The 12860-nt window shown below is 40.7% G+C and overlaps 1 protein-coding gene across 3 annotated transcripts in view; it reads right to left on the reverse strand.

Annotated features, from left to right (window-relative positions):
- Positions 1-6291: 6291 nt before the first annotated feature.
- WDR7 (WD repeat domain 7) overlaps positions 6292-12860 on the reverse strand; it is a 301626-nt gene continuing 295057 nt past the window's right edge. For all 3 annotated transcript variants that reach the window (XM_081078981.1, XM_081078980.1, XM_081078982.1), the window contains one exon: positions 6292-9099. In XM_081078981.1, coding sequence (XP_080935107.1) covers positions 8896-9099 — 204 coding nt within the window. In that variant the 3' untranslated portion in view covers positions 6292-8895. The remainder of the gene's footprint in view (positions 9100-12860) is intronic.

A 12860-nucleotide genomic window follows, 5' to 3' on the forward strand; every position in this document is an offset into this window, starting at 1 on the left:
CCACTCCCTTCCTCTAAAAGGTCTGGAAACAGCATGAAGAAAGTTAAGTGTGACGTGGTAGGGAGGAAGTAGGTGCTACAGGAGCAGATATTTGGGCAATAAAGGGACAGGCAAAACACATGTGGGCCCTCTAAGAGGACCCCTTGACTCATTAGGAAAGAGACCTAAGATTTGTACATCACGGAATCAGATCCAGACAATTTCACATGATTGACACATGATCCAGAGAGAAATTTCAGGCTAAGGGATGTGGGTATGGTGGTGTGTTCTGGTTTGCTCCAGAAAATTCTGATATATTCCCATCTTTCCTGGAATGAGATTCTCGGGGGTGTGGGAACCTAACGTATGAAAACCCAATACGGGATAGTACAGAGAGTGGCCCCTGTCTTGGGAGAACGTCCTCTTTGGCCGATGCTGGCACGTGGAGCAACTAAGTTTTATGTTTCTCTGTCTGGATGGGAGTTCAAGTCACCTGGAAGGTGTGTTCTAAAAGTTTGATTTTTGATTCCATATTTAAAATCTTAAAAGTGTCTGGAGTATGTTTTATATATATATATATGTCAGTGATTCTCAACTTGTTAGAAAACACCTCTCCGGAGAAGAGTATCCTAAGAAAAAAGAAATCCCAGCAAAACCAACCAGGAGAAGAGGTCAGAAAGACGTGGCCCCAGGAAGGCAGGGAGAGAAGGGAGGTCAAGGAGGATTGGCTGGCAGCACCAAATGCTATCGAATAATCAATGAAAATGAGGGCCCATTTTTGTAGATCAAATTCTATTTTGCCAAAGATATCCATTTCATAAAGGAAAACACTGATTCCTGAGTAATAATAAAATCACTCCATGGAATGTAGCCCATTTGAAAGCTCACATCTTTTAACTCAACCATTTCATGGTAAAATAGTTCTATTATTCGCAACAGAGAATCACCATAATTCCTGTGTTTTTAAAATTTGGCACAAGGACCATAAATGCAAAGGGAAAAACAACAATGGCTTTAAGGACTTAAATAACCTCAAACCCTTTTCTGTTCGATCCCATTTCCTTCAGATTCTAAAAGAGAATAGCTGGCCAGCCTGCTGATTTCTGCCTCCTCATCTCCTGTCATTTGAGGAACCCTGGAAGAACAGAGAAAGCTGGGCCTTGACAATACAGTTTAGGATTTAAATACTAGATATGCCTTTTATTAGCTGTGATCTTGGCCATTCATCTTATGTGACCTGCAATTTGTTCATCTGTGAAAGGGAGATAATAATTCAGGGCTTTTGGGACGATTAAGAATTAAGCAGAATAATGAATGCAGCTAGTACAGTGTCTGGCACAAGAAAAGTACTCAGAAATGTCAGTTCCCTTCCACTTTCTGCCTCACTTTTTAAAAGGGAACCCTTTGATCTGGTTTGAAGAGAGGAATAAAACACAGGAAAACAATGAATGAAAAAGCATATTTCCCTGTGACGCAGCAGCAGGAAGTGAAGTAGAAGACCTGGAAAATCTCACATTTATACCTTAAGATAATAATAAAGATTTATTGAATATTTGTCACTAAGTGACAGATACTGTTTTAAGTGCCTTCTTTCCATTTTAATTCTTGTAACAGGACCATGAGGTGGGGGTATGATCACTAATTCCATTTCACAGATGAGTAAACTGGGGCACAAGGAGATTTAAGTAACTGGGGCTCAAGGAGAGTTATTTAGCTAATCACTGGCAGAGCGAGATTTGAATCCAGGTGGGTTCATTTTCTGGGATGGAGCCTCGGAGACTGAGATTTGCTGAGAAGAGTTCTTGGGGTCAACACTACATGAGGGAAGAGAAAATGGGCCGAGGGAGAAGTTGGGGTGGCTCTGCAGAGATGTCCCAAATTAAGGTCAGGAGGGTTGACTGTATCCCATGACCAGCCATTGGATGCAGCTGCCTTCAGGACAGAGGTAGGGCCTTGAGAAAAGTAACTCTTTACAGCCCAGGCAATTCCTGAAGCAGGACTCAACGGCCAACCACCCAGTACCTGGTCTTGGGAGACCTCTGGAGGCTAAGACCGCGGTCTCCTCTGGAGCTCTCTTCACAACACATGTCCGGGCCTGATCCTCAGCTCCTGTTCAGCTGCAGGAGATGAGGCTCTCCTTAAGTGTTGTCACGAACTCCCTGGCTTTCACAATTAGTCTTTAGGGATTAAACACCCTCAGCTTTCCATCGTCTTTTTCCCGTGTGCCCAGCAAGAGCCACCCAAATCCACTGACCTTATAGCTTCTATCTTTCCTTAGTTCCCAAACACCTGGCACGTTGCACTCTCCAGCGCATTCTCTTCCATCAGTACGCCATCCTAAGTTCATCATCAAATGTTCAGCATCATTGAACGTTAACAATTGCATGGCCCCAGTACGCCAGAGGCTACCCAAGAAAGATTACCTACTGCCAGTGATAGGATCCTCATTGCCAGTAGCTCAGTGGTGACCCAGCTCCCCAATTCCATTTTAGATCCTGTTTTCTTGGACCACTCCTGGTACCAAGGGCCATAGGCTGGGTTCTGGGGGATGCGGGCTATGAAACAGAAGTCTGCAGATAGGAAGTTTATGGAAGTGTCCTCAGGACCAACACTGTAGGAAAGTGGAGGAAGTAGGGCCGGGTGCAGGGCGCAGCTGAACTGTGATACAGTTCAATGAAGGCTTCAGTCAATCCCAAGGGGAGTTCTGGAGCTGGGACGGGCCAAAGTTGTTCTGAAACTGAGCTAGGGGCTGGGTCTTTCTACCTCCTCCCTGACCCACCGCTGAATGTGGTCAGCCTCAGGAGAGGGCGCGTGTCCTTGGGTCGGACAGCTCTCTGGCTATGAAGCAATCTCCAGGGAAGGGCTCAGTAGAGCCATTAGACACCAGTCGTTCCAGTGGCCAGGAGAATAAATGCTTCAGTCCTGGGGTGGGAGTCGAGGGGGGGGGTGGAAATCTGAGCAGCGCTCATGGCAGGCACCCAAAACTCTGCTGTCTACACACTAGAAAACAGGAGATGGAGGATGTATAACTGACTTTTCAAGCAAAAATTACCTTCTTAGAAAAGGAAATGAAATCTGGAAAATGAGTAAACGTCAGAGAAATCTTTTATTAGGGTTTCGCTCTAATCTTTATTTATTTATTTTTGGGGGTTTTGCCTTCACTTCACCCCAGGAGTCTTGTTTCCTGTAGCTGCGGTGAAGAGCTACCTGGACCGTCAGCAATACTCCGTAGGTTGCAGGTTTGAAGTAGTTTATTTCCATTCAGATCACATAATAATTTCGACTCCCATAAATTCCTGCTTTATAACATGTCCTCCATCCACCCAATTAATTTCTATTCTTCAAGGACCAGACAAAATGCTTCCTCTCTGCGAAGCCTAACTTGACACGATCCTATCAGAATTAATCACTCCATATGTTCTCTTTGCTCATCTCTGTTTTGAACACTTATTCTGTAGGGTTATAGCCCTGTGCTAGATTGTGACCTCATCCGCAGGAAGAAAACAGAACATATGCTTGGCATATGCTGAAATTCAATAAATGCTTGTAGATGAAATTAAAAAAAAGTTACACTGTAGCATCTTTAAATTATTTATACATTTTCACTAAAACTTAAAGTGCCTCTGGGTGGGGCAAATTTTAGACAATACATTTCACATTTGGGTAAATCAAAGTGTCCTTTTGACACTAGTCAAAACAAGAAGATACTGGCAACCGGACCTATACATAGTTTCCTTTGCTTTGGGGATTCCATGAAACCTACTCTATAATCCCCTGTCCAGAGTCTTGTTCAATCTTGACAGATGTGTTTGAAAGATACTCATACAAGTCAAACACATCCCTGATACTAATATACATCCTAAATTTAATGTGGTGAAGCACTTTCTTTTTGAGCAACCCGTCATAACTTCAACAGCCATAATCAGCCAGTCCCATCCACTGCCATCGCTTTTGGAATTTCCTCAGTGTCTATAAATTTTGGTGAGAAGATAGCAACACGTAGCAACATGATGAAGAGCCTGGGGAATACAGGTAGAACCAGAGACTCCCCGTTGGGTAAGATGTCTAGACCCATTATTAGAGTTTAGGTAGTGATGAAAATACAACAATGCAAAAATGCAACAGTTTTCCAAAGAATATAAGTACTTTACAATCTTGTTTATCTACACTCAATGAGAACGTGTAAATGTCTACTAAAAATATTAGCTCCCTTTCTTGAGTGCTTACTAAGTACCAGTCTTGCAAGCATTTTACAGGCATAATCTCATGGATTCATGGATTTAACAGTGACTTGATACCTACAAACCAGGCATGTGCTACATACCTGGCCTTTTCTGGGAAATCGTAGACTATGGAGGAGTTCTGGCTGGCTGTGTTCTCCTTTTGCAACAAATAAAACTAAAACCTCTCCAGCCAGATCTATCTTCTCAGAAACAATAGAATGGAATTTTTTAATGAGAAAGAGAGTACATAAATTAAGGTTATATTTTCACTGTTATTCTAATCAGCATAGAATTAGCATATGTTTATGGCAAGCCTGCTGATGCATGTCCCTGAGAAGACAAAGCTGTTACCTTAGATGCTTTGCGTACTCAGGATTCCTTTCTCCTGCGCTTGGCCAGAAGGTACAGGCAACTTTTGACTGTTTTCCTATCTGCAGAAAAGAAAGGAATCTGTATCCCTCTGATGGAGGTACCTGTCAACAGAATGAATGAATCTAATCTCACTGGTAAGAGTACAGTGAATTTCCTATCTATTTCCTAGAGATGTATAAGCCTCTCACTTCAGAGAACCCTAATTAGAATACTTTCATAAGTAATTTGCTTAAAGGGACTTGAGAAACTAGAAACAATTCAAGTGCCAAAGGTACATGAACTCCTTTCTCAGGCAAATATGAAGGGCGGTCTGCCATCATGGCAGGATTAGCATGAATCAAAAAACAAGATGCTGAGATGTTACGGTAGCACAAAATGAAGGAACCAAGAAAAAAACATACAGACACAAGAAGTCCCATCGCCTTTTTAGGCATTCCCTATGCATAGTGCTGCCTTCATAAAATTTCAGGTTTGATTCAAGAGGGGAAGAAAACCTGAAAGCACTCATTTGTGAGCTCGGTTCCTTTAAACGACAATTATAAGCAGAAGCCTTTCTGTGGTCTTTTTTTTTTTTTTTTTTTTGTAAACAGCAGAAAGAACCGAACATCTAATTTTTGAAATTCTTCTGGCTTTTCTTTTTGACCTTTGGTATTTGTATGTATTGACGATCTCTAAACCATTGTACAAAAACACCTTGAAGTGTCAAGCTTTTAAAAATGAGTCTTCTTTTCTCTTTCTCCTGTGCAGCTTGGATTATCTTGGCCTTGTCAAAATACATTCTCTAGTTAGAGGTTGGAAATATTTCCCTCCTGGCTCCAAAGTATTGATTTTCTTCCACATTCAGCTCTGTCAGTCTGCCGAAGGGGTGAAAGGTGAAAGTTCACCCAGCACTGCTTGGCGTTACCTTCCTATTAATGTCATGCCCTTTCCACATTTGATCAGTTCATGTGATCACCAGTCCTACAGAACTGGTACTGCCCGTTTTCCCTACAAGGATACATTTAAGTCCTCGGGTGATGCTAACACAATATCTAGCATAGACGCTGGGCATTTGACGAGACACGGCCAGAGACACTGCCGTCGACTCCTTTACTGTTTATCTGTTTCTTAAAGAAAATTATACTGTTACATGGTGATTGACTCAACTCAAGATGTTCTAGTCTTACCTGAAAATTAAAGAAATACATGCACTACTTACACATATAACATTCTGTGAGCCACTGACCTATTTTGTTACTCTTCTTTTTCTGAAAACCAATTATACCCTTTACCTAGGGGATTCAAATTCAACTCCAGACTGAGTATTAAATGAAATGAATTTAATGATCTCAGCCCAGCCCCCCCAGCCTGGGGCAGCCAACTCATGTCATGAAATCTGACAAGATATAATTTGGTACAATGAACAACAGTCTACTTAGGAGCAACTTAGGGTGGGGATAGAACAACATGTACGCAATTCCCTTGCCCAAACCAGAGAGGGTGCTGTTGAGTTTCTGGTAGGGGTGTTTCTCGGGTTCTCTCACATTTTGGCGGTATAGGAGAGGGACTTCTTTCTCTACTGTCCTACTGCCCTTTGTGAACAAGTTTGCCTTTCCTGAAGCTAGCTCTCCAGGGAAATGAATAATTCGATGGAAATAGAAGGCTTAAAGGGGGGGGGCATATGGATTTCAACTGAGAATGTTTAAGAGTGGACATGTTTTTAATGGGAAAAACAATCTTCAGTACAATTCAGTTTTATTTAACACGCATATGTACAGAGGAACATTCAGCACATACAGGATCTAGTAAGTGGAATTATCAAGAAATGTCTTGAGAGGCAGACATTTTAATTCACTCGCTGTACACAGGAGTTCAATCATTACATTTTCATACAAGTGTCACATCATGTCATCTTTTGCTTGGAAGTTACCAATAAAGCCACATATGTCTCTACATTTACAAGGACAGGTCCAAATACAGTGCCAAGGAAATTAATAAAACACTAAAAGCGTACACTGGATGACAAATACAAAGTTTACCTCAGTGCTGTGATGAAGTTTGGACTGTAGTTGTCAAAATAACCAAGGAGAGATTTGTGTTAACAAGAATGCAGATGTTAGTTTAACAGTTAGAGCTATCTGTCTAACCATCCTCTACCCCCCGAGTTTTATGATCGTAATATTCTACTGGCCAGTCATTTGGGCTGTCTGTGCAGACAATGTGTTAACAGGCTGGTCTATGCCGATTGCTCAGGCGTTTCGCTCCTCTGGCCCTCACAGCTTTGTTCGAACTCTCCACGGTATGTGCCATCCATCAGTGCATGTGTGGTGGCCTGCCTATCAGTTTCACACCTTTCTCCAGATGCACTGAACATTTTGTTTTAAAAAATCCCTAAGGTATACTTCTACGTCATCATTCCCAAACAGCTGTGTAGTCTAGAATAAATGAATCCCCACTTAAGTTCATAAAGTAAACACGTGCTGGCTTATTGAGATGACTCAGGAGCCCACTGGAAAAACCAAGTGCACCTTTTGTTTGCCTCAGGTTCCTCTATCTACACCCAACACAATGGCATGTTCAGCAAACAAATAAAGTCTACACTGTGTAGTTCTTTGTTTCTTCCTGGAAACTACATATATAATCTTTATAAATACAATGTACATGCAGGTGGCAGAAATTCATTTTTGAAAGAACACCCAAAGTCTATAACCAGGGAATAGTGCAGATTTGCCATCAACAGAAATAACATACTTCCTATCAACATGAAAGAGACGTGCTAGTGGTCTTAATTTCTTAACACGTTCTTCAAAAGTCTGTTTCAATAAAATAACAGACATATTTGTTCCCAGACTACGATCCTACTCTTTTGTGTATTACATAAACTCTGACATCTATGTTTTTTAAATTAAAGGCTCCCATTATCATTTTGGTTCCTCTGTAAACGTCACATATTTTCTCTGAATTTCATAAGTTATTTTCTACTTTTACATTAATAAACCTTTTTATCCAACTAACCAACCAATCAACAACCAACCAACCAACTCCCCAGTAATATACAGATAAAGGTTTGTTAGGAGCAATTCATACAAAATATTACTTTATGGATTTTCCCCCATTCCTATGAGCAGGAATCAGCAGAATTTGACATGAGAAGAAAGCAGCCAAATTAAAGCCGACTTCCTTCCAAGTGTCATGAACTCTCTCATTTCAATGTTTGCTCAGACTGATGGAGCACTCACATTTCATATATATGTACTCCTGAATGCTTGTGCTATACTTACTAATTTTCTAGGATACTTGTATGAAAGAAACACTGTCTTAGTTTTTCTTTAATCAGTAGTAGTTTGCAGGCTGAATTGTGACTATCACATGATAAATGACACAGGTCGGATACATGAGAACTACAGGTCTGTAACGTTTCTGAAGAAAGGGGTAAGCTCTTTCTTTAAAAGATCTGTAGCAGTAGACATCACGTCTTCTTTGTAGGTATAGGTGATGCTTCCAAACTTGGTTCTTTATTACAAAAGTCCATTTAAGAGATTAGTTACAGCGACTGGATAATTATATTAACTAGACCATTACTAGTGGTGATTTTTATTTTAGACTACTAAACACACTATCACTTAAGTAGGGTAGGAGCATTTTAGAAGGCTAGGAGTCTGGGAAACCGTAAGTCTCCATGAGGAACAAAACATTCTTTTTGTATATTTTCTCATTCATCTCAAGTTGGTTAGGTGTTAGTAAAGAAACTAGTAGCGATACCCTAGGAAATTGGATTGAGTGATTTCCTAAACAATCAGCAGAAAAAGGAAAAAAAGCAAACCCATGTAAACACAGAATCTTTTTGGTAAACAGTAGCATGTTTTAGGAAATCCAAAGGAAAATAATTTCAACCATGAGGACTGCACATTCCCTCAAAACCCAAATGTCAAAACGACCAGGCTCAAGCAGTACTTCGGAGATGGGCTTTAGCTTGAGGAAAATGCTGATCTGGGCTGGGAGTGCAATCACAGTGTTTATTGATTTTCGGGCTTCTGGTGCACCCAGCAACAGGGGCGTTCCCAAGGGACCACCGGCTTCCCCTCCCTCTCAGCCAGGAAAAGCGACCCAGTGACAGGAGGGCCACATCCTGCAGAGCGACGTGTGCATACCTCTGACTCGGTAGGTGGCACGAGCAGGAGTCTGCCCGAGGACCATGCAGGAGTGACACAGACCTGGCCGCGCCCCGGGGGACACAGGAGTGGGCAGGCACTGAGGAAGGACCCAGCGTATGTAAGTTTGGAGGGATCTCTGCCTAGAGAGCTGAAGCGCTGAGCTGCACTCATGGCGGCAGCTGCCAGCATTAGACCATGAAGCGGTGCTCCTTCCCGTCGTGGGCCATCAGGATGACGTTGCGGTTGGAAGTCCAGATGAGCCGGGCCAGCCGCAGCGCGTTGTGGGAGCCGGGGGAGGCGGGCTGCACCGGGGGCACCTGGTAGGTTTTAATACAGCGCAGCTGAGGTGCCGAGTTCAGCATGCCGATGCTTCCCAGCAGTGACGTATTCATCTGGGGGACACAGGGACAGGAGAGCACACGTGTCACATCAAGACTCGCTTCCCTGGCCCCACCACACAGTGGTGGGAGTGACACACACTTCTGGTCACTTCCTCCTCTACAACGCTTGTTCACGTTCATCTAAGAGTTTATTCTTAACCTTGAAATGTTCCTTTCAGTGTATTTGAAATTGTTCTGACGCTGTTACAGTAAACGCATACAGCCAGGGAAATTTTACTTTGTGGGTAGAACTTGACAGCAGGAAAGTCCGATCTTAAAGAAGGGAGCTAAACTGCACATGGGATAAAATGGTTCAATCAGATATTGTTTGGAAATTACAGGTATTTCAAACCGTGGACCTTTTTGTTCTTCAACAAACAGTGCTAACTACATCCCCTGAAGGACGAGTCCACGGAGACAAGTTTGGGACAGAGTGAGAGGTTATTGGATCCAAGTTCGAAATTTAGCTCTTATCTCCATATCCCAAAACCTGCCCTCCTCACCTGCTTTTTAAAACATTCAGTCTCTGGGAAGCTCTAGTTTATTTTGAAGGGAAAAACAAGAATTGACCCCATGTCAACCTGGTCTCTATGGCTCCCTGTTTTGCTGCCATGCTAAAGAGAATATACTTTAACACTTTATTGGGACTACATTTTTATTAGTTGGTGATTTCTGCTTTTTGGTGGCTTTTCTGGATTTGATTTAAAATGTAAGTTCTTGTAATTCATTCACATAAGTGGAAAATAACATGGAAATTATGGCTTATGAACAACTACGCATTCAGGTCAAAATGCCAAATATTGAATGGCAGTTACCTCTGTGAAGTGTTGTCTGAGGGACTGAGTCTGACAAAACCTTAATTCTAAATATTACTTAACATTTCTGCAATATATGTCTTTTGTGGTATTACCAATTGTAGGGAAGGCACACTGAAAATCAGGAAAGAGGCCTCAGAAGTAATGTTTTTCTTTGCACTAATTTTTGTTTCCAATTCTGCTCTGCAGTAAAACCTCCAACTAAACGTATAAGATTCTGGGGATTTGTATGAAGCATGCAGATTACGATCCAACGTACATAAATGGTTGACACATGAAACCCTGGCAAATCCTCGGACATTTAAGATGTGTTATTGCTGATATCATGCACTGCATTTGGATCAGTGCAAAATATAAGCCATTCCTTTTCCTGGCCCTTCTCAGCAGCAGGATGGTGTCAGAGGGCGTAAATCACGGCGTCTCTAGCAGGAAGCATGCAGGCTCCACTGACATTTTCACAATTTAAATCATCTTGAGTAATAACCCTTTTAAGATGACTAATGTTACTGATTTTACTGCATTAATAATAGTGCCGAACACAACACAGAGGTGAAAAAAAATCACTAGTGTACGAGGTCACATTTTAAAACCAAATGTATGCTTATCATTAACTCTTTCTGTTACTGTTGAGTGAACATTTCAAGCTGGGCATTACCTTACTGTCATCCCCCAAAGGCCTCTTTCTTTGCTTCCTTCCCTTTCCCTTTTCTCCTTTCCTTCCTTTATTTTCCAAAAACTCCGTAAAAGATGAAAAGTCAATGCCTATTGCTTTCTGGAGGTTCCCAAATAGTTTAAATATAAATAATGATGGTGAGCTTGATTTGAGAGTTCTCACTTGTACAAAAAGCAACAGTACATAATAATTTAGTCCTCTTATAGGACATATCCAAATGGTCCAGAAAATTGCTGGTTAAAATGAACTGGCATCAACAGGCATACTGTTCCTTTAAAGAAATCTAATTTCTCAGTTGATAAATAACCAGAAAGTATTTTTCATTCTTTATGGATTTTCTATGAAAATATGTATGAAACTTGATTTCTGCTGGTGGCTTAAAATGCTAAGGGTATCCAGTATGTTCAGACATGTCCTTATTTCTAATTCTTCTCTTCAAATTTAGCCACGGACAAGAAATGGGTTGCGGGCTAAAGGGGGACAGGGAGAGAATATCTTATCGGAATGCTACAGAAGGAAAGATTTTTTTTTAAAGTCCATTATTATATCTGGGTGCCCCTTACAAGCTGAGCCATCCCTCAAACGATTGATAAATCCATTGATAAATGCCTTTGGTCAAACAGCCTTCCCGCCTCTGAACAGGGCTCTGCCAAATTCTCTAAGGTATATAACTATTACAGTGGTATACAGGTGGAATGATGAAGACCTTCATGTTAGCTATAATTTGTTGCATCTCAGACCTTCCTTTTCCTGTGACTTCTTCAAATTAGAGATGAATGTGAAGTAGTAAAGATGAGTATTAATTTTCCCGATAAGCTCAAAGAACTCTCACCAAAACAATGAACCAACCATTTTGTTATTCATTGTTTACTTGATGAGTGACTGGCGATAAACTATGCTAAGGTAGGGTCAATTTGACACTTGAATGATGACAACTACCTGCAATTGTAATGTTCGTGAACATTAAATTTCTTCTTGATTACAAAGATAAATACTCACGTGGAAAATTTAAATAAGGAAGAGAAGTGTAAAAAAGAAAGCAAAAATCCCCTGAAATCTCTTCCCAGAGATAATCACTAGCATTTTGGAAAAAACCTTCCTAGACCTCCAAGTATATCAGGAGAAGCTGGTTTAAAAAATTTTACATAAAAAGGCTCCTATTAAAAGGCAGTTTCACAATCTGCTTTTTTCTTTCAACAAAATGTGGAGGGCAATCTTTTTATGTTAATGACTATAGATTTACACCATACGTTTTAAATGGCTGAATAGTATTCTATTGTATGATGGAATAAATAAAAATAAATGAAACCAATTATTCACCTAATTTATTATTAACATGTCTGAAAGAGGATACTTATTTGTTGGAGGATTGTAGTCAAAGTTAGGTGAGAGAATTAGGGTTGTATTTCATGACTACACTCCCCTTGATCAAATACCAATGGAAACACTGAAGTGAAATATTCAAATTGTAGAAAGATGGTATTGGAGAGTCAAAGGGACTGAAAGGTTGCCAAATTATATCACTTGATAATAGCTGGGTATATAAAATAACTAAAATGTAACTTTGGCTTTTCCCTTCCCTTTAAAAACAATGCTTCACAAAACCAGTTCTGTGAAGATTATTTTCTGAACACACAGAAACACATACAGATGTAATTCATCAAAACAGGAAGTGTTTTAATGCAATTCTCAGTGTAAGTAATGCTGTACGCAAACCTTTTACTAAGTCTCACTTGAGTAATTATCCAACCAATATTTCTCATTAACACTCATTTCTCAGCAAAGGTTTTAATAGCTGATAGCTTTTGTAAGGTTCTGTATTAATAAGACTTCATTACGTTTTCAAAATATATTACAGTACATTTACTGGAATAATATAAAAGTGTTATCATACATCATTAGAACTAAACAATATGTATCTAAATAAATCAGCAAAGCCCATCTGGGGAGAGCCGTGGTAGATCCAACACTGTCTTCTGGATTCTTTTTAATTCAAATAAAAATCCACAATACTTCTGGAAGAGGTTTTATTGTATTTTCTTGATAAGGCTGAAAAAATATTTCTGTGTCTTCCACTTAAATTTCAAGATCGAGTTGGGTATAATTTAAGCCTGTGAGAAATAGGCTGCATTTTAAATACTGACACTGGGTTTCGAGTCAAGACAGACTTGGGCACTGGCTGCGTTGCTGTGTCTGTGGAACACTCACGCGTGCAGACGGCACGAGGCCACCCCCGCAGTAGACGCGTATGGGACAAAGGGACACTGTGCACAGTGCCACGCATA

This window comes from Rhinolophus hipposideros (assembly GCF_964194185.1).
Source record: "Rhinolophus hipposideros genome assembly, chromosome: 17".
Classification (NCBI taxonomy): Eukaryota; Metazoa; Chordata; class Mammalia; order Chiroptera; family Rhinolophidae; genus Rhinolophus; species Rhinolophus hipposideros.